This window comes from Lycorma delicatula, chromosome 1 (assembly GCF_047948215.1).
Source record: "Lycorma delicatula isolate Av1 chromosome 1, ASM4794821v1, whole genome shotgun sequence".
NCBI lineage: Eukaryota > Metazoa > Arthropoda > Insecta > Hemiptera > Fulgoridae > Lycorma > Lycorma delicatula.
Window position 1 is genome coordinate 45,149,551 of NC_134455.1, and position 22,196 is coordinate 45,171,746.

A 22,196-nucleotide genomic window follows, 5' to 3' on the forward strand; every position below is an offset into this window, starting at 1 on the left:
AAGTATTAAAAGCAAATATGTAGATTCATTTTTATTCTAGCAACATCATCCTATCATTAGTAAAAATTATCCTTTGCACAAACATTCTGTCATTTCTTTATTAAGAACACTTCCCACAGAATTTCTTCTATTGTCACTTTCTTTATTGTACATACATCACTGATGTTAACCTCAACATTTCCTTTTCATCTTGGTTTATCTAATTATTTTATTCCATAAATTACAACAATTTTACATCCTGTTGTATAAATTTTTCAAATGGTTAATTTAAACTCCACCCACTTCAAAAAATGTCCTTATATCCCAAGGGTCTAATTATACATTCTTTCAGTCTTGAGCAAACAAAAACAAGCTGGTACACTTTGAAAGGCTGATTTTTTTTAGCAGTCTATTGTTGCTATTTCTCACACCACTTACCTTAGAGGAGAAATTTTACAATCAGCACATTTAACAGAAAAAGACTTGCTATAATATAACTTAATACTGGATAGTGGATACTGGTGTACTTTGGCGGTGGGGGTTCAATTAACCACACACCTCAAGAATGGTTGGCCTGAGTTAGTACAAGACTTCATCTCATTTGCATTTGATAGATATCATCCTCTTCTCACTGGGCTGAGGGGGGGTTGCTTATTGTTCACTAGTTGAACAGATTGCCATAAACACATTAGGAAAAAAATAATAATACAACTTTGAGAATTATTTTATGGTGATATTTCACCTATTTATTACCCACACATAATGCAAGGGACAGCCAATATTTTCAGCTTCTCTTAACACATTCACCGCCAAACATGCCGATCGACGTTTCATTTTTTTCAGGTCACCAACGCCAAACACGTCATTAGACATTTTAGGATACTGCTTCATATAAACGTTTTTGCTTACTACTGTTGGCAGTCAACATACGTGAAGCTTTGGCTATCGATACATAAAGGTTTAACTTATCGATTTATGCGGGTTTTTTAGATAATTGTTCGATAGTTTAATTTTTTCTTGCTATTATAATCGAACTTTTATCTGTTATTTACAAGCTATGAAAATGGCGTCCTCTGCGAAGTATAATCATAGTAAAGGTTTAGATTCACAACAAATTGAGCAAGTTTTAGATGAGATATTTGCAGACGAAGATTCTGGTGATGAAGATATAATGATGAATGAACAAAGTGATAATGAATCAGATAATGATGATGATATAGTAACGGAAAATAACGTGAGTAATTTTGCTCCTTCAGTTCAACAAGATAATTCAGGTAGGCCTTGCAACTAATCAAAATATTCCTAAAATTGACTCTGATGAATGGAGCGATACTGATATACCCGGAAACGAACCAGTATATAGTAGACAGCCAGGCATAACAAACATTCCAGCAAATCCTAAAGACTGTTTTCAGTATTTTACTATGTTTTTCACACCAGCCTTTTTGTCATTTTTTGTAACTGAAACCAATCTGTATGCAGAACAATTTTTGTCATCTGTGCCTAGACCTTTCACCCAACACTGCAGGTTTGATGCCTGGAAACCTGTGACAAATGAAGAGATGAGGAAATTTTTAGGCCTTTGGATGCTTACAGGCATTATAAAGAAACCTACTCTCGAAATGTACTGGAGTTCCTCAGATATTTTTGCCACTTCAATAATACAATGTCCCGTAACAGATTTAGCCTAATTCAAAAATTTTTTCATTTCAATAATAATGAAAATAGGGATGTCAATGATAGGCTGTATAAAGTAAGGCCCATACTGGATTTTTTCTGCACCTGTTTCAAGTCAGCTTACGTACCAAGTCAGAGGATTGCTTTAGATGAAGGTATGCTCGCGTGGAGAGGTAGACTCGGTTTTAGAATTTCCAATCCAGGCAAAATAATAAAATACGGGATCATGTTGAGAATGGTATGTGACAGTATAACTGGATACATTTGTAATTTAGAAGTGTATTGTGGACGACTTGTAGATACTGTTATGAACTTGCTGGCACCATTCCCAGGCTTAGGTCATATTGTCTACATAGACAATTTTTATAACAGCGTCAAACTCAAATGCTGGAAAGGAGGGGTTTTGGTATTGTGGGGACCATGAGGAAAAATCGTCGCAATCCTAAAAAAAATGCTCTCTGTTGCTGGCACTCTAGAAAGGTGAAATGACCTTCAAGCGTAAAGATAAAATCCTTCTGCAGTCTTGGTGAGAGAAACGTGTAGTAAATATGGTGTCCAACATTCATTCAGCACAGATGGTAGAAGTTCAAAGCAAAAGAGATCCCAGGAAAAATATTTTCAAACCAGAATGTGTGGCTGATTATAAGTTCATGCATGGAGTAGATACTGCTGATCAGCACCTTTTGTACTACCCCTTAAAAAACTGATAAATGGACGAAGAAAGTATTCATGTATTTCCTCTTGGCTGCTCTTTGCAATTCACATGCATTGTATAAGCTTCAGAACCCCAATTCAAAACTTCTGAATTACATGCAACAAATTATAAAGGAAATTCTTGAAACCCAAACACCTACAGAAGATAATGCTACAGATCCAAGTTCTCTGGATCTAGTCATCATCCCAGCTTGCCAGTAAGAGCCCCCAAGATTGATCCTGTACACAGACTAGATGGACAGATGAAAAAACATAAACTTATCCATATCCCAGCTACAAAGAAGAAGGAAAGACCCTCTAGAGACTGCAAGGTCTGCAAATCAAAGAAAATTCGCAGCTCAACTAACTTTCTCTGCATTTCTTGCAATATCCTTCTGCACCCAGGAGATTGTTTTACCAGATATCACACCCTGAAGCATTATTAAAGGTAACTAGAAAATTTTATTCAATTCTGTTAAGTACTTTTAGAGATATTTAGAATTTAAGATATTGTTGTAAAAATACATTAAACTGGCAAAAATGGCTGGCACAGGGAAATGAGATGCCCAACAATGTGCATGGCAGTGAATGTGTTAACAGAGAGAACAGTTTTGCTGCTCTGAAACCACCTTCAACTTACAAGAAATAGCTTCTGAGTAACAGTGAATATTAGATCGATTTGAAAAATTTCTTTCAATTCAATTTTTAGGAATTTTATGAGTAATGTAAAACTTTAGTAGAATATAACTCGTAAATATATATATATATATTAGTTCCATCCTACAATATAATATTCAAAAAAATCATATTAATTCAAGATATTACAATAAGTTGTTCAGTTATTCCTTAATCAGTTGTTTTCAGAAAATGGGTACAAATGCATTTGCAAAAAAATATTTACTTGAAATAATGGTATCATATATCTTGTCAATGCTGAAAATGAAGTAGGCAGTTTTTAAAACAACTAAGAAAGCTTTTTTCTTTTTTTTATCAGTTTATGGGTAATGGCCAATTATGTTATTTCTACCTCAATAAAAAAAACACATGCACACACCACTCCTGTATACTACAATATAAAAACTGTAAACTGATAGGATTACTTTGATAGCATCCATGTCAACAGTAGATGGCAACTCATCTGGTTCAGAATCCTCAGCAGGATGATGAATAACTGCACTCCAAGCTGAACTGGATAATATATCACTGCCGTACTACAACACAGAAAAAACACTAAATAATGTACATCTCAAATATAAATTACTTAAGATTGATAAATTTGAACTATTTTAAACACATAACAGTAGGAGTAAATGTGTAACTTACATATAATTCACTTCAAGACATAGCAATAGCAATAATTAAAGAAAATATTATAATATCTTTGCTGGGAAATAGCATGATTCTTGAAACTATTGCAAACTAACTATTGCAAAGAAAATTCATAGCAGCATCCAAGAGATTAGATGATTATATTGGAATTCCAACAAAGCAATGAAACTATTGATCTAATTCTTGTAATTTATTTTTTAGATGAATTGCAGAAAAATTAAATGAGTCATTTCAACTATCTGGCCATAAAATTATGAAGAAACAGTATTTTACAGGGTCTAATTTAAAAATAAATGCATAATACTTATTATAGCCAATAATTACTACTATGTGCAAATAGAAGTATACAAGGTTTAATACATAAAAGTGTATAAAATTTAATACATGCAAAAATTAACACACTGATCATATTCTTTGCTTACAAGGTTAAAATATGATAGGCACTCTTCTCCACTGAAAAATGCTGATAAAAATCTAAGTATTGAATATTATAGTAAAAAAAATATGGGAAAAATAGATTTTTTAAATTTTTACTTTATTTGTGTAAACTGATTCAAAAATGTTCATTTTGTGCGTTCTACACATAAGAATTTTTTTTTATACTGTCCATGTCACTTAAATGTCTACTTTCCTTAAAGATAAGACTCTGATCTAATCAAGAGAAACAATTTACAGTTAAGATATTTTGTTTTACAACTTTTTTAAGAAAAAAAAATCAAGCATTCATTTATTAAATGCATTTTTTATGAAAAAATGTATATACTGCACAAAACCCACTATGTACTCTCTTTTTCTGTTTAGCCTCCAGAACCAACATAAGGTATTCAGAGGATAAGTGAAGATGATATGTAGTCTTGTACAGTCGCAGGTCGACCATTCCTGAGATGTGTGGTTAACTGAAACCCTGCGACCAAAGAACATCAGTATCCACAATGAACTGGAAGAACTTTTTAAGCAAACTGATTAATTAAACTTACAATTTTTTAACATCTTTAAGTTAATAATTAATTTCATGCATTTTTTAATACATATAACTTTCAATATTTAGGAATTACCACACTGAAAATATCTATAATGCTTGAAAAATTAACTATGAATTGGATTTTTTAAATTCATTTATCATTTAACGGTATTATTGATGTTTATTTTTAAAGAAGTTCTATAATATATAAAGGTGATTTTTTTTGTCAACTCAAAATTTGACTTGTCTGTTTTACCCAGATTTGGCTAATCACACAACACACCATACTTACAATAAAATTTGGTGAACCTTTACAGCTATAAAATACTTTAAATCTGTTGAAATAGAAATATCTTACTAGAGTTTTTGTAATCATTTCATATACGAATTACAAAAAAAATTAAAGGAAATTTAATTACATTTATTTTTTACAAAATTCACTACTGAATTAAGTGCAATAGTAATATTAATTTTCTAATTTTAATTAATTGTTATATATACATTTTTTTTTTCAAGAAAATAATAGTTAAATAGATTGTAAAATAAAAGAAAGGTAATATTTGGAAAAACTGTATCACAAGAACATAAAATGGACTTGACTTACTAGGTTCCTACTTCAAATAACAATATAATGCGTATAATGAAACTAAAAGCTTGTTTCCACGAGGAAGACAGTCGCTGTGCTGGGCAATATCACTCTTTTCTCGTAACATTAGGCTCATTCAGAAACAGAGTATTCTACAAAAAAGTATAACTACTTCCATAAAAAGCAAAAATTCTTTCCACAATTAAAGTTTATTATTTTGTTTAATTTCAGACATTAATGTCTTTAAAAATACTTAGCATACTTATAAATATTTCTTACTGTATACAGTATAAAAACAAACAGTTTATACTTGTATTACTAGATTATTATTACACTACCTCCATCAAGTGAATTATAAAATGAATGACCACTTTATATGAATAAAGGTTACAAATATTTCCTTTGAGTTACATAATTATATGCACTTGTTATAATGGATGTTACTATTGTTGATGATATTTGTAGTAATAAACACTATCATTAAATAGGCCTATACCCTACAAATTATAATATAATTGTAATTAACAGCTTAGTCATTTTATACTTTATCATAGAATAGTTACGTAATTTTTTTTCCTTTGCTGACTAACATTAAATATTAATGTTTACTTTTCATTTTCAATACACTGATTTAATTCAATTCTTGGCGTGTCCCAGTATGAATAGTAGTTACCTTCCGTATTCTGTGGCGCATTAATATTTTGGGTGTAATATGTTTTTTTGTGTTTTTTGTTAGTGAATTTGTTTTTCCAATGGCAGAATTTAATCCACAGATAAGAATAAGATATAGTAGTCCACAGTCTCCGTAGTCAAGCTTGTGAAATAGTTAATAATGTATACAATTTTACGAAGAAAGTAGCTATAAAGTTAGGAAAATTAAAGACAACAAACATTTAATATGCATTCAAAAATGTGAAGAACCACTGCAGCTTGAGATTTCAAGATCACGACTTCAAAAACTCACAAAAGAAAACCAGAACTTCTTAAATCTAAATCCCAGTAGTGCTCAATCAACACACCAAAAAAATATAAATAAAATTCAAATCCAATTAGTGGATTGGAAAGTTTTGATCAAGGCATTATAAGAAGGACAGTTAATGAGTATCACACGAAACAAAATGAACTGCCTACATTAAATAAAGAACTTAAAACTGTAATCAATTTAAAAGTTCTACTTTTAGTACTTAAATGAATTCATCAGGTTATAAGAAGGCATCCCCAGAAACAGTTACAACTCTCAATATTGTGATTGGCGTCATTAAAAGTTAGATTAAATTTATTCATAATGTTTAATCATTTTTTTCAAGACCAGCTCTTTTAAACAACACTTCATTCACTGATAAAAAATAATCAGAGATTTGTACATATGTTTAAAAACATCAATCCCACTTTTTTAATTATGAATAATTCTTTATATAAATTATCAACATCATTAACACATAACCTGCACACCCATACTTTGAAATCATCAAAGATTTTAATTAATTCCTGTACATTTCTCATACCACCAACAATTGTATACCTAGAACAAAAAACATCAGTGCAGCAATATTTATCAACACTTATACTGTTAGCTAAGTGAATTTCTTGGGTTTTGTTCCAAAAAAATTTTGCTAATTTGCAGGAAGTCAGGTTCAAACTAACCAGCTGACTTCGGTATTTTTTTCTTTATTGCATGTAATTTTCATGCTTTGTCCCCATTTTATAGTATTTGTGTTTCCAGCGGTGCATTACTGGAAGCCCATATCTTGTAAGCTTTCGGCTCTTCTTGTAAGCTTTCTATCTGTCACTGACAGCTAGTTATAAATTTTAAATTCAAATGATGTAGTACCAATCAATCACTCTACTGTCAAAATTTAATCTTTAGAATTACTCAGTATAACATTACAAAATAAATGAATAGGAGAGAAAAAATATACCTATCGGTCAAAAGGGAAGTTGAGGGAACACCTGTGTAAATGCTAATAAAGGATCATACATAACTGGTACACAGCTTGTTAAGATAACCCATTTCATTTAAACTTCTGTTTATTCATTTTGCTACGTAATTTTTAAAAATATAGTCAGAAAATTTGATAATTTGAAAAGAGAGTTAAATTTATAAGTAAAATAAAAACGCTTATCATACATAGTTCTAGATTCAGAACTGGGTTAATACATCACATCAGCAGGTTGCTTTATCAGTAGTATTTTCTCAGTTCCATCACTGGTTCTGAGGAAAAAAATAACACAGATTAACATGGAGACATGGAAGCTACTATTAGATGGAAAAACCGTAAAAACAGATAACACAGACAAAAAAAGCATACCATATCTACCAATCTGCGTTATTCTAGTATTAATTTTCCTGACTGTACCTTCAATTTTGGTTTTATTTACTATCCATTTTTTAGGCTTCCTTTAACTCCATGTCATCCTAATATGATATTTTTCACTGTACTTACAGTTGTTCCAACTTTTTATATAACCTTAACATAAGTTTTTTTTATAAAAATTAAAATAAGTAGGGAATAAAATTTTTAGAGCATATCACACATGACTTGGCAACAATTACAAAAATGAATTGTAATTCTTATGTAACATGCACTTTCAAAATATATTCTCATATTTTTTTTATAATGGAGGTTATGAATAATTTCTTTTGCTTTTTTTGACCTGTGTTATCTCTTGAAGATATTTTATTTTCAGCTAAAATCCATAATCTATTAAAAGAATCATACCAAAAAAAATAATTCAAACTTACTTTTGTCACATCAGCCCTTGATAAACTCTGGTTTGAAACATCACCACCTTCAATAAAAGGTACATGCTCAGAATATGCTGGTGAGCCCTTGAGCTGTGGCATGGTGTATAACTCCATGCAGCTTCATGTGTCAACTCTCATATTCCTATAATAAAAAGTCTGTTAAAAAAAATCTATTTTTTAAAAACATCTGCTCGTACACAATCCTACACAACTAGTGAGGGAGGTAGCGACTCTTTCAGAAAAACAGTAGAAGTTAGCAACAGGCAGATAATTACTTAGAAGTAGATTATGAATTCCCTGAATGATACAACTGTAATTAGCACTAGCCGAGATTGATAGTCAATATGGCCCTCAACAAAATATGAGGGCCATATGAGGTTATGTTTACTAGAATATGATGCTGCAAGTTTGAACTGGAAAACTACAGCTACACCCCAATACCCATAGGAAAAGACACCCACCTGGCGACAATTAGTGTCGCCATACCACCCTCCCTGTTCCCAGCCCTGATGGGCTTTAACAGAGAACGTCTTTTGACCGTCTAACTGATTACATCTCCCCGTCATCAGCCAGGCCTCAGTTGGGATGCCACCAATGTAAATGCCTTGATAGACATTTACATCAGTGAATTTTAGCTCAGCCTTTGCCTTCACTGCAGACTTCTTTCAGACATCTTCTATCTTCTGTCCTACATCATTGTCCTTTGAATTAACTAAGTTTGCAGAAGCACGAACCCCACAACCTAGTCCAATACTTTAATCTAACTATAAGTGACTATAAATGTCTCATACTTCGGTAATTCAATGAGTTTATTCAGCACTAAAGCAGACCACAAACAATGTGTTGATCGCAAAAATGGTAATTTAGACTAAGTTCCCTTAATTTGATCACAAATGATCAACGTGAAAAACTCTAAACACTTTAATTGCAACTAAATAGACTGCAATCTAGACTACCAGAGAGTCGAGGACAGACCTCTTGCACTCACTCAGCTCCATCACAGAGTCCCACATGACATTTACTCTTCATCGCATTCAAATCAGCCCACCCTCAGCAAGGCAGTGCCCGCACCTCTCAGCAGCATGGACTACCACACCCCTCAGTAGTGCAGACACCACCCCACCAATGATGCTGCTAACATTGCTTTAACATGTTCAAATAACTAACTAAGGCTTGATGTCATCAATTCGCCTACCTTCAGCCAATCAAATGTCCAGGCGGAACCCTAGCCACCCACGGTAATACTCTAATCAGACCCCCTCAGCTGATCTTTTCACAGCGAGAAAACAGAGAAACCCAGCCACTATTAACCATTCCCTGCAGGTTTTCCAATTAAACTGCAGATCCAGAAAGGAGTTTACTCTCTCAAGTTCTCTAACTATTCTGACATGTTCAGCCTCGTACCAGGGACAAACAAAGAGGAATGGTCTACAGTGTCATCAACCCTACAATGTCAGAGACTAAAGTCAACCAAACCTAGCCAATCTCTCCTTAAAAGCGCCATGTCCTGACAGAAATTGTAATATACTGACTGGAGGAAACCCACCTAATTGCTCGCAAGCCTGTAACATCTGGGAAAATACCATGCATATATTGACCAATAGAAGATTCATTCCACCTAACTTGCCATGATTCAAAACCTTGGTCTTCAATTTCATGTGTATGCCCTGGGATAAGAAGACCATCCTTCTTGGAAATCTAATGCTTGCTGTGTTCTGTACCAAGGATAACTATTGGTTTCGTACCGACGATAACAGACTGCCTCTTGTGAGACAGTTCTGTAACCTCTGATAACAGTTAACAGAAGACGCTGAGCTCATAGTAGAATGTGCCTATAACTCTTAAATTGCATACGATGAGATCAGATGAATGCAGCAAACAACATTTTGGCGTCACAGACACCTTTGTAAAGAATTCACATGATACGAAAATTCAACCCCCAATTGGGATGGATGACTCTAAAACACCAAAGAAAGCATCAACTGCCTTCTTTGCGACAAACTGGAAGTACTCTTTGAATCGAAGACTCTCATCAAGGAATACACACAGATACTTCTGAATGGGTTATATACCTAATGGGAAGACTGCCCATTTATACTCGTGCATGACAAGTCTCAACTAACCAACCTTTCAGAAACATAATAGTGGTCTTCTCTGGACTAAAGACCATCTTATGCTCAAGACTTCACAACCTGAGAACCTTGAATGCCTGAGTTGTTCTGAGAAGGAAATGTATCCTTTCAGACCTCTTCTCTTTTTACACAACAGAAAACCTTTAAAAAAAAAGGATACCACAAAAATAAAATAAAATCTTTCATCGGAAGGTAGAGTTTGTAAAAACTTATGCACACAAAGACTATGATATAAATGTCATACAAAGACTACACAAAAGTAAATTGATTTTTACATGAAAGTAAGTCACTTCTGTGACTTATGATACCTATCTAATATTATATCTGCAAAAAATAATTTATTAATTATTATACTTCTAATGATAAAATTTTAAAAAAGTGGGAAACACCTAGAAAAGAAAAAATGAATTCCCACCATCATGTAATATTCTAGCATAAATCCCAAAGAATCCCCATTTTAATTCCCCAAAAGGGTATTCCATTTTAATTCAACAAATTTTCAAAAACTTTATTGCACCACTATTTTTGATTTGGATGATATTTTGTATATAACTACCAACCTTGTAGTGGCCAAAAAATATTTCTTTTATATTTAAAAAAAATTTTCTTGAGTAACAGACTATTTTCTAACTTGCCAAGAAATAAAAACAACCATTTTCCATGAGCTGTAGCATTCTTATTTTACATCACAAAGGTCAAAATGGGCTTTTTGGAAAGAGTAAAGATGGAACTTACCTTAGTGTACTCAAAATCCATTTTGTCACATAACCAAATCTTGTAATGTTTACTGAAGTTACATTTACAAATTGGTTTTTTCAAATTTTGGGCCCAAAATAAATAATGAAGCACTTGGGTAACAGGCCTGTTTTACCTTTTAACTCTTAGGTACTACGAGTACCTAAAAAAATTGGACTATTACTGAGTGTCTTTCATTAAAAAAAAATGACTACCAAATTGTAAGATTTTGAAAATGTGTCATTTTTGGGGTCAAAACCACATGTGGGACATACGGCAAAATCTGAGTTTTTTACAGCTGTAACTACTTTTTATGTACGTTAAAACCATATAAAATTTATTTTGTTACTCAAAAGCGGTTGATGAGTAATGAAGCCATCAAAACCACTAAAAACACTGTTCCTTCCAACCATAAACAATGTATCTAAAAAATTCACAGCATGTATTTTTTCAGATAATAATGTAGGTCAACTATACAAAATATTTTGATATGTTTATAATGAAATAGCTTACATTCTAGAGAGGTTGTTACCTAAAATTTGAATCATACACACAAACTTATGTTTAAACACAAGTGAATTTTGACATGCATGGGCATGAATGTTTGCGTAACCCTGAATGTAACCATTAGAGAAGGCTCAATTACTGTTTTGATTTGAATGTGATACGTTGTATTGTTAGTAATGTTAATATTGTGGTTACGTAATATACACTTGTTTATAAAGTAAATTAATTAACAGTGAACTTCTGTTTTATTTTTAATTTAATAATTAGAGAAATTTTTATTTTAGCTGTAGAGAGACTGGGATAAGACAAGGTCAGGTGCAATTGGTAGTTTTACAATTCATATTAACTGTATCGTTATTGTAAGAACCCGTGCATTTTATAAAAATGGATTATGGAGTGTCCAATTGGCATTCACACTGAGACGGTATGTCACAAATTGACTTACAATAGATCTTCAGTATTGCACAATATTTTAGAGTTTACTGAACAGCAAATAACATTGATATCTTTAAGAAGTGGATGTACTGAAACAAAAAATATCAGTACTTTTCATAAAACCAAAACTGTCACACTAAACCGGTTAAGAAATCTCTTCAAGAAATATCTTTCAAACTTTCAACAAGCAATCTTAATTTAATATTAATTCCAGGCAGAGTACTATGTACAAAATGCTTAAAACAAATACAAAAACCACAAGATGACACAGAAAGCGACCGGAATGTCAAGATATATTTGAGCCTCAATGTATATTATTGTTGAGTCTCCCTTTAAGGTTCAAAAGTTATCAAGCAGCGCAAAGGAACCAATTTTAAAAAATAAAGTTACAAAAATAGCAAAGTCAATTACCAGTAAATTAAACGATTCCTTTGATTTAAACATTTCTACAGAAGAAATCAGTTTGGTACCACAAAACTATACTGATTTAGGTACGGAGTACGAAGAATTAATCATTAAAATAAAAGCTAAAATGAAAACAAGTTACATCAACCCAGGAACAAATTATTTTACGTTTATTATCAAGCAGTTGAAGCATTCAACAAATTCAAAATGAGTTTAGTGTTAGTCAGTATTGATTCCATCAATCCAAATATTTAGTAAACAAAAGTGGAATTTTGCCACAAATCAGCAAAAAGAAACAGTCACGTAATTGATGAAAATGTTATTAATAAATGTGGCCAAGATTTTTACCAGAATGATGAGCACAGCCGAATGATGCCAGGCAAGAAGGATTGTGTCTCCGAAAGACAAGCTGACAGGAAGAGAATTAATATTCAAAAAAGGCTTATCTTATATAACTTAAAAGAATTGTACACAGCCTTCAAAGAAAAACATAATTTAAAAATTGGTTTATTAAAAATTTTCGGTATAGTTCTGGTACTCACTCTGTTCATGTGTGTGTCACCCACAAGAATGTAAAACTCATGTTATTTGTTCTAAAAATGAAATTTGATTGTAAAATTCTCCTTTCAGCCACAGTGTGGTAGAAAATGAAACATCCTTCTGTCACATTGTGAAAAATGTCCAGGTACTAATGAAGTGCTAAGATTACTGCAAGAGAGCTGGGATGATTTTGAAATTATCTTCAAACACTGGGTTTCTGTTGACCGTTGTAAACTAACTACTCAAATTCTTCCATTTAAAGAGTACTTAGATAAACTTACTGAAAATCTAAATAAACTAGAAAGGCATCATTTTGTTGCAAAGAAACAAGTTAATTTCCTCAACATTAAAAAGGAAAACTTGTTGGAGGGTGAATGTATTGTAATGGGAGACTTCTCTCCAATTTTTACTTTTATGATGCAAGATGAAATCTAGTCACATCACTGGTCATAAACTTATGCCACAGTACATCCCTTTCTCATATATTTTAAAAAAGAAGGAAAATTACAAAGCCAAAGCTACTGTGTGAATATTGAGTACTTGAGACACAGGACTATATTGTTCTTCCTTTCCAAAAGCAAGTTATAAATAAAGTAAAAACACTGTTACCACAAGTTAAACAATTTTTTTATTTTTCTGATGGCTTCTCAGCCCAATATAAAAACAAAAAAATTTCATAAATTTGTGCTACCATCAAGAAGACTTAGAAATGGCAGCTGAATGGCATTTGTTTGCCTCGTTCCATGGAAAAAGACCATGTGATGGTATTGATGGAACTGTAAAAAGGACTGTGACTAAAGCAAGCCTTCAAAGGACAGTGAACAATTAAATTGTTACAATTCTGAAATGTACAATTATTGCAGACAATATTACAAATATAACATTTATTTTCTGCTCTAATTAAGATGGGACTGAAGAATATCTCAGTTCTCATTATCAGGTAATCACAACAGTCCTAAACATAAGAACCTTTCACAATTATATTCCAACAATTCAGAAATGCATTCTCAAAGTCTGGGTGACCTCTGAATCAGAAACATTTACATTTATATCGGTACACAAGGACAATAGTGTTTCTGATTGCTTTATAGGTTTACCAGTCAAAATGTAAAAATTATGTCTGCTGCATATACGATGGCAAGTGGTGGTTAGGTGAAGTTATTGAAGTCAAAATACATGAAAATGAAGAGGAATATTGAATACACTTTTTCCACCCACAGTCATGTTACTTCATTCAAGAAATCATTGAGAGATAATCAAACATGGGTTCAACTGGAAAATATTTTAAAGATTCTCACACCTTCAGAGCTTTTTTTATCAACTACTGGAAGAGGACACAACATTACACCAAAGATGAATAAGGACGTATCAGTTTTACACAACAAAAAAATGGCAGGAGCACTAGGTTATGTTAGTTAAGTGTTATCAAAAAGTGTAAGATTCATTCATAACTTCCATTAAAATAAGGTAAAAGTTAATTGAATAACTTGTTAATGTATTTGAACTGTTTATCAACTTTTGAATCACATCAATTATTGAACTGTTTTGCAATTTTTATTTATCATTCTGTAACTAACTATTAATCACTATGTAATTGTATATTTATTAACAATTTATTCATTCTATTGAGTTTAGTTGTAATTTTTATAATCTGAAAAAATACATGACAATATTTTTGGATACGTCGTTTTCGGTTAGAAGGAACAGTACTTGTAGTGGTTTTGTTGGCTTCATTACTCATTAACCCCTTTGAGTAACAAAATAAATTTGATATGGTATTAAAGAACAGAAAAAGTACTTACTGCTGTAAATATTTCAGATTTTTGCTACCTGTCCAATCTGTGGTTTTTGGGCCCCTAAAATGAGACATTTTCAAAAGCTTACGATTTGGTAGTCTTTTTTTTTAAATGAAAGACACTTGGTAATAGTCCAATTTTTTTATAAGTACTACTAGTACCTAAGAGTTAAAAAACAAGCCTGTTACCAAATACCTTCATTATTTATTTCAGGCTCAAAATTTGAAAAAACAACAATTTATAAACGTAACATCAGTAAACATTACAAGATTTTGTTATGTAACAAAATGAATTTTGAGCACACTTAGATAAAGTTCCATCTTTACTCTTTCCAAAAAGCCCTTTTTGACCCTCTGTATGATGTAAAATAAGAATACAGCTGATGAGAAAAGTGACAAAAATTGCTGTTTTTACCTGTTGGCAAGTTGGAAAATGATCTATTACTGAAGAAAGATTTTTTTGAAAAATGTAAAAAAATATTTTTTAGCCACTACAATGCAGGTAGTTATCATATACCAAATATCATCAAAATCAAAAATAGTGATGCACTGACAATTTGTTGAATTAAAATAGAATACCCACATCCTAAAATATAAATAAAACTAATAATAAAATATATCTCACCTATTTTACGCAAAAAAAATGTTACTTCAGCTGACATTTTAGAGATAACTTTTATTATGATTAGATTGAAACAAACACCTCCATATTCATCTGAAAAAAAAATTTTAATTCATGTTATTTCAATAAAAAACAATACAAAAAAACAAATAACTATAACCATTTACAAGATGAAACCTGAAATAAATAACTGCTGTGCAATGGTTTGTGCAATAAACCATTATGTGCCTTTAAATGTACATAATAGCAACATCAAATTTAAATGATCATTAATAATATACAGGTATATTTACAGATACTCCATTAAAAAATTGTTCCATAAATTTTATACTAGCAAAATATACAAAAAGCTATGCTCAACTTAACATTACTGAGAAATAAAATAGAACTACAGTTAATCAGGATAATAAAATGATAACATCATCTTTTTTCATCTTCACCGATTGCTTTAATGATATTCTTAATTTTGAATATCTAGATTAATCTTTTAAATCCAACATATTTACACTCTACATCTTCACTTTTCTTCCTTACATATTTCAATCTTGGTCTTCTACACTTTTCACCTACAATGTATCCTACAATACCTTGTTTGTATAAATATGGCCATCAACTTTATAGCCTACATCCCTTCACAAGATATAGCTAAATCTGTCTTCTATTCATCCAAAATCTTCTTTAAAAGAATAGAATATATCTTATAAAAACTAATTTATAAGATTTAATTAAGGTATGGTTTCTTTTTGTTTATTTAGGGCAGGGTATAAAATATGTTTCAACAAAAAAGAACCCTATAAGTACTTTTTATTCCAAACTGTTAACAATGAAACTGCTCTAAAAGTAAACTTCATAATATATGCTAAAAGTAAATTACTTTAGTAAATTCACTTAAACTGGTGATATTTTTTTAATAAAGAAATTTTTCTTCAGCTGACTATTACTTTTTAAAAAATAGCTAATAAAATCATTACAAATTCAAAAAATGGTAATTTACTTGGTAGAAAAACATATATTCTATTACATAACACAAAAGCCAACAAGGTTAAAAAGTTTTAATGAGATAATGACTAAGTAATGTGCTTACTAATAATGTGTAAACTAAATGTAAGAGTAATAAATATATTTAATATTATAAGAATTATAAATCACCAAAACACAGTTATTTGAGAAGTTAAACTTACCATATTAATTACCAATAACTAGTTTTCGTAGTATCCTGCATCTTCAGTTAGTATAAAATTCTATATTACATTAAAACATACTCTTTTAATTTTTTGGCATTTTATTTGAAATTGTGTTTAATATTCTGAAATTTCGAATAACATAATGAGCGTTTATGTAAAATTTGCAGTTCAGTACTGCAGTCAGTTACATATACACTCATATTATTTTTTCAAATAAAATGACAAAAAAATAAAGAATATGTTTTCATGTAATAGATAAAAGTTTAATGCCAATTAAAGATGCAGCATACCATAAAAACTAATTAATTTTCAGAAAATTAATATGGTGAGTTTACCAAATTCCTGTGTTTTGGTGTTTTATATTAAATATAATATTAAGTTTTATTAACACAGTAGCCAATATGTTGATGAATTATTTGAATATTCAAATAATTATCTATAATTAGGCAGAGCACATAGGCAACCATCTGGTGGTCCAATATAAATATAAAAGTGTAAACAAAATGGTAGATGTTTAATCAGTCTCATAAAAAAATATACCCTTTCTATAACATCCATCCTACTTAAAGGAACTAAAAATAAAATCAGTACGTGTATTAATTTTTCTGAACAAATTCAAATTCTTCATAACATTATGAGCTAAAAGTTTGAATGCAAAAATTGTTAAGTAAAAGATTATTAAAGAGTCAACAGGAAAGCAAGGGGCTGGCTTACCCTACATAAACAGTGGTAAAAATAAAAAATAAATTACAAAAAAAATTAAAATTCAGTTAATGAAACTATAATTGACTTAAAAGTTAACTGGTACAAAATATTTAAGCATCACAATCATGGAAAAATGGGAGGAAACAAATACCTTTGGGTAGGTATTACAGGTTAACATATTTAATGAACTAGGTTATATTTACAATACACACTTAATTTGGTCAACCAAATCAGTGACAACAAACGTTTCAAAAATGTAATGCAATTATTATAATGAACACTCTGATCCTTAAACAATAATGTTCTCATCTAAAAAATATTACACAAAATAATTCGAAAAATGGTACAGACAAGGTCTGTGTTTAATCATAAAAATCTACACAAGTTACAATGGGTTCTTCAATAAAATAACAAAAAAATTAAAAAATGCCAAACATAATGTAATTATTTTCCTTCATACTGCTTTACGTTCTAGTGATATATAATAACATATTGCTTAGCACATTTAAATACTTACAGCTCTTGCAAATTATATTAATAACATTTTTATTAAACTAAAAAAAAAAATCACGAAAAAATTATGTCATTACATATTTTGTAAGAAGGAAAATGCATATAGTACACCTTTCAGAGAATAAAACGGTCATCCCAAGTTATAACGATTATTCTACGCGACCAGGTGTGCAAAGCCTATCCAGTCGGACATCTAACAAGATCAAATAAGAATTTCTCGCACAAATAGATATTACACATCATCAAAGTAATCTTAACTGAACAGCACTATTAAAAATAACTTCACTGATAACACACCACAATAAATAAATAATGTCATGGACGTAAAGAGGTGAATTGAAAAGAAATGACCTGACATCCAAGGAAGCGAGAACAACTTTATTAATTAAAAATCACGTTGTAAACAATTGGTTAATTGATTATCCAAACGATTAAATTTAAACCTAACCAAATGCTACATTACTGAATAATTTAACAATAAGTCTGACAACAGTTACAGAAGTTATTTAACAAAAGATTTTTGTTTACCTGTATCTTCAGCATTCTATAAACACTTCACAAGCTAAACAAAATGGCGGTTTATTAATGCCCAAAAAAGGTACAATTAAAAACTCTGCAAACGAATACAACTCTTCAAAATGAACTACAATAACTTCTTATGAAATATAAATAAAATTTACTATTTATCAATTCATTACACACTTACACACCGTTATAGCGCCAAAACTGTTTTTCTTTTAAACTATCACGTCAACTCTTTTCTCAACGAACACTAGCGTCTGTTAAAACGGAGAAATTTAGAACTAAATGGCCAGGTGTTCAAAGCCCCAAAGCCAAGCAACCCTAATTCATCATTAAATGGTTTACGATGCCGATGGTATTTTTCTTACAAAATACTGGCTAATTACAAATAATGGACAAACCGGTACCAAATGTTTCATTGAACAACAGAAATGTGTTAATTATCATTAACAGGTTTCTATAATTTTAAAGGCAATTAGGAGACATAGTTTGGCGGTTTTTTATTTTGCCGCCCTGAAGACGATATTTACCTGAAAGAAAATAAGATTTTAACCATCAGTTTGATGTAGTCCTATAAAATAAGCAAAGTTCTGTTAAAATTATTTATCATTTCAAATGTAATAACTGATTCAAATGTATCTAAATACTATTGTTCTGATGTTACAGTAAACCACCCTGATATGCGGGGCGCCAGTCCCTTTGTGGGTTAAGATCACTGAAAATCTCGTCCACCCAATTTAACAACAGGTACTTACTCAACAGCAGCCAGTGAATAAGCACCACCTATAGCAGGGTATAATGTGATTTTTTCTCAGCGTATGAGCTTATCCAAGTGCTACAAAAGAGGCTCAGCCACTGGATGAGGTATCAGACAAACTCAGCCTCTTACACTTCACATGCTCTAATCATATTTTAAGTATCTTGTTAGGACTATTACAAAACCTAGCAACATCAAAACTTATGTCTCTGTGAAAGTGTAAATTTTTAAGTCAAAATTCATGTTCAGTGATCATAATTCCTCGAACAGTTTCTAAAACTACACGACAGTATTACTACTACTTGCAAGAACAATAATGTATCAATATTTAAAGGTATTCATTACACACTCACAAGAAATATGATAGAATTCCATAATTTAGGGAAAATTTCAGATGAAATATCAAATAATTGTTGAAATGTGGATTTCAAAAAACAAATTTACAACAGGAGGAATTAATCTCGGCACATATGAAAACAGATAGCTGTGGTGAAGTGTACTACAGGGTTTAATGTTTATATCTTCCCAATAACACTAGAGGAGTTACATTTTCATCAGTGGTCTCTAATTTTTTATGATTGATCTTTTTTTAGTGAAATAACACATTACTATAGTGTACTAAAAATAAACTTGTATAGTTAAACACAGAATTATTTATGAAGATATATTCTTTGTTAGTGTAAATTAACCAAACCATTAAAACAAAATTAATGTTAGATTTTAATAGCTGTGAATATTATGGAATATTAATTTTGCTATAAGTGTACAATTAAACATAAGTATAAAATTAACAAGTAAAGCAAACTATAAATCCAGATTAACAAGTTACTTAATATTATAATAATTTTGCACAGTAATATTTTTCATCACTGTCTTATGATAAGGAAATTCAGTACTGTATGGTATACAGTAGTGGCAATAGTGGAATACTTAAACAAATATATTTCTATTTTCAAAACATAACATATTATAACTTTCCTTTTAACAGAAAGAAAATAAAATTTTTCTATAATGGACAAATATCATAATCTCATTGAATTGATTACAGAGTTTGTAATACATATTATCGTAATACTGTAATATATATACATACGTTCATATTTTAGTGAAATTAATCTTTTTAAGATTCATATTATTCCTCTGTGCTGTTAAATTATATGGAAATTCTATTAAATAAACCAACTAGTGCAGAATATAAGATAGAGATAAGACATATCTTACCTTAATTTTTCTTGAAGTACTTTTCTGGGATCCCGTATCTTCAGTTATAGTTAAAATAATTTTGTTATTGCATAATAAGAATCTAAAGATAAAAATACTAAAATAATAACTAGGTGGTTTATTTAATATATATTCAATATATATAATGATATGAGGTCCAATTCTTCCAGCATCCTCTTCTGGTACTAGCAACTTTCTCTTTTAAGGGGAATTTTCTGGTATTAGAAAAGGGTACATGCATCCATATGGTGACCCTGGATAGGTTTGAATGGTCAAACGTTCAAACTGAACTGACGCATAAAGACCTCTGGATTAACAATCCAGTTGTATTCTGTTGGATTAATCCAAGACAGAACCATAATTTTCAACAATGGAAGAGCATTTTATAAATTAATTTAGGTGGACAGTTACTTTAGGTATGCTTTGAATAAACAAAACACAAGAAAGCATTCAGATTATGAGAAGCTTTCACTAAAGTGCAAGGATAGTCAGAGCATTCTGGTAAACCTTTAATCAATAGAATTAAGCATAAAGGAATAAACTTCCTAGCATCAGTAAATATCAATCCCCTTTTAAACACAGGAAAACACACACTAGATGTATTCAATAATAATTCCAGCCCTACAATAAACAAGATTTACAGATAAAAGCATTTCTGAATCGCGAAATTACAGAACATACAAAGGAAAAGGAGGAAAAAGAGTCATGAAAAATGTTCTACATCTTGGAACCAGATTTGCAGTTCGTAAAGACATATTAGATTTAATAATAAATTTCAGTTATGTCAATGCCAGATTATCAGCTCTAACATTTAAAAGCACTAATAAAACATAAACAGTAGTTAATGCCCATGTACCGTTTAATCAGGGTAATAGGACGAAAAAAGAAAAAGTTGAAGAATTTTGGGTTCGGATTAGATGAACAACTTTTTAAGATACCTAAAAAAACATAATATAACTTTTATGGGAGATTTTATTGCACAAGTTGGAAAAGAGAGGAAATTCAGGAATGTAGTTGGAAATTATCCAGCACATTTAAGAACAAATAGAAATGATGAGATTCTAATAGAAATTTGTAAGAATCGTGAATTAGTTTTAAAATCAACATCATTTAAAAGTTTACCAATAAAGAAAACAACTTGGATATCACCAATTCCAAGAATAGGAGAGAAACAAATAATCATGTTGCGATAAAACGGAAGTTCCTAAAAGAAATCATGAATGTTAAAGTAGTAAGGAGTGCAAATGTTGATTCTGACCATTACTTATCAAAAATCAAGATCAAGAGTATTCCTAATAAAAAAACAAGTAAAGAAAACCTACCTGATCAAAAAATATGATGTAATAAAATAAAAAGAATCACTAAATGAGTTCAATAAATTAACAACAGAAAATCAAGCAAAAGGATGGGATAAAATCAAAAATACATTACTAAAAGCAGTAGAAGAAACTACCCCATTAATTAAGAAACGAAAACATCAATGGTGGAATGACAAATGTTATTGTCTAATCCAATAATGTAAAACTGCAAGGCAGAAATGGAACCAAAATAAAAATATCCAAAATCATGAAGAATTTTATTAATGTCAGGAAAATGATTAATAAGGAATTTAGGAAAATTAAAAAAGATCACATACAGAATCTCAAATAATTAGAGGAAATTTTTACTAAAAATAACACCAGTAGTTTTTACCAAACATTTAAACAGTATCTCAGTAAATCCTCAACACCAAGTTTACAGTTTAAAGACAAAAACAATAAAAAAGATCACATAGTAATACAGAAAGCTATAAAATACTATTATCAGAATACTTTGGAAAACTTGACAATTGTTATCCACCAAAATCTAAATTCACTTTTGGAAAGACACAGGAACAACTCCATTGCACAAAGGCCCCCCTAACTTAGAACAAATACAGAAGGCAATAAAAAGCTTAAAGAATAACAAAGCGTGTGAGGAAGATTCAATAGTAAAAGAATTCTGGAAATATGCAGGTGAAAAAATGTAAATTTCACTGGTACAATTATTTAAAGAAATATGGGAAACTGAAAAACAATAGAGGTATCTCGTTACTAAACATAACATACAAAATTCTTTCAACAATATTTTTGGATAGGATAGAAATCTACATGGACAAAGAACTAGGTGAATA

The 22,196-nt window shown here is 30.6% G+C and overlaps 1 protein-coding gene across 1 annotated transcript in view; it reads right to left on the reverse strand.

The window, feature by feature from the left end:
- The window catches only part of ash1 (histone-lysine N-methyltransferase ash1), a 229,911-nt gene extending 211,631 nt beyond the window's left edge, over positions 1 to 18,280 (reverse strand). Inside the window, exons 1-4 of the mRNA XM_075354323.1 lie at positions 18,073 to 18,280; positions 15,146 to 15,235; positions 7,969 to 8,113; positions 3,450 to 3,560 (exon numbers count right to left, since the gene is read on the reverse strand). Coding sequence (XP_075210438.1) covers positions 3,450 to 3,560; positions 7,969 to 8,085 — 228 coding nt within the window. The 5' untranslated portion in view covers positions 8,086 to 8,113; positions 15,146 to 15,235; positions 18,073 to 18,280. The remainder of the gene's footprint in view (positions 1 to 3,449; positions 3,561 to 7,968; positions 8,114 to 15,145; positions 15,236 to 18,072) is intronic.
- Between the last annotated feature and the right edge of the window lie 3,916 nt (positions 18,281 to 22,196).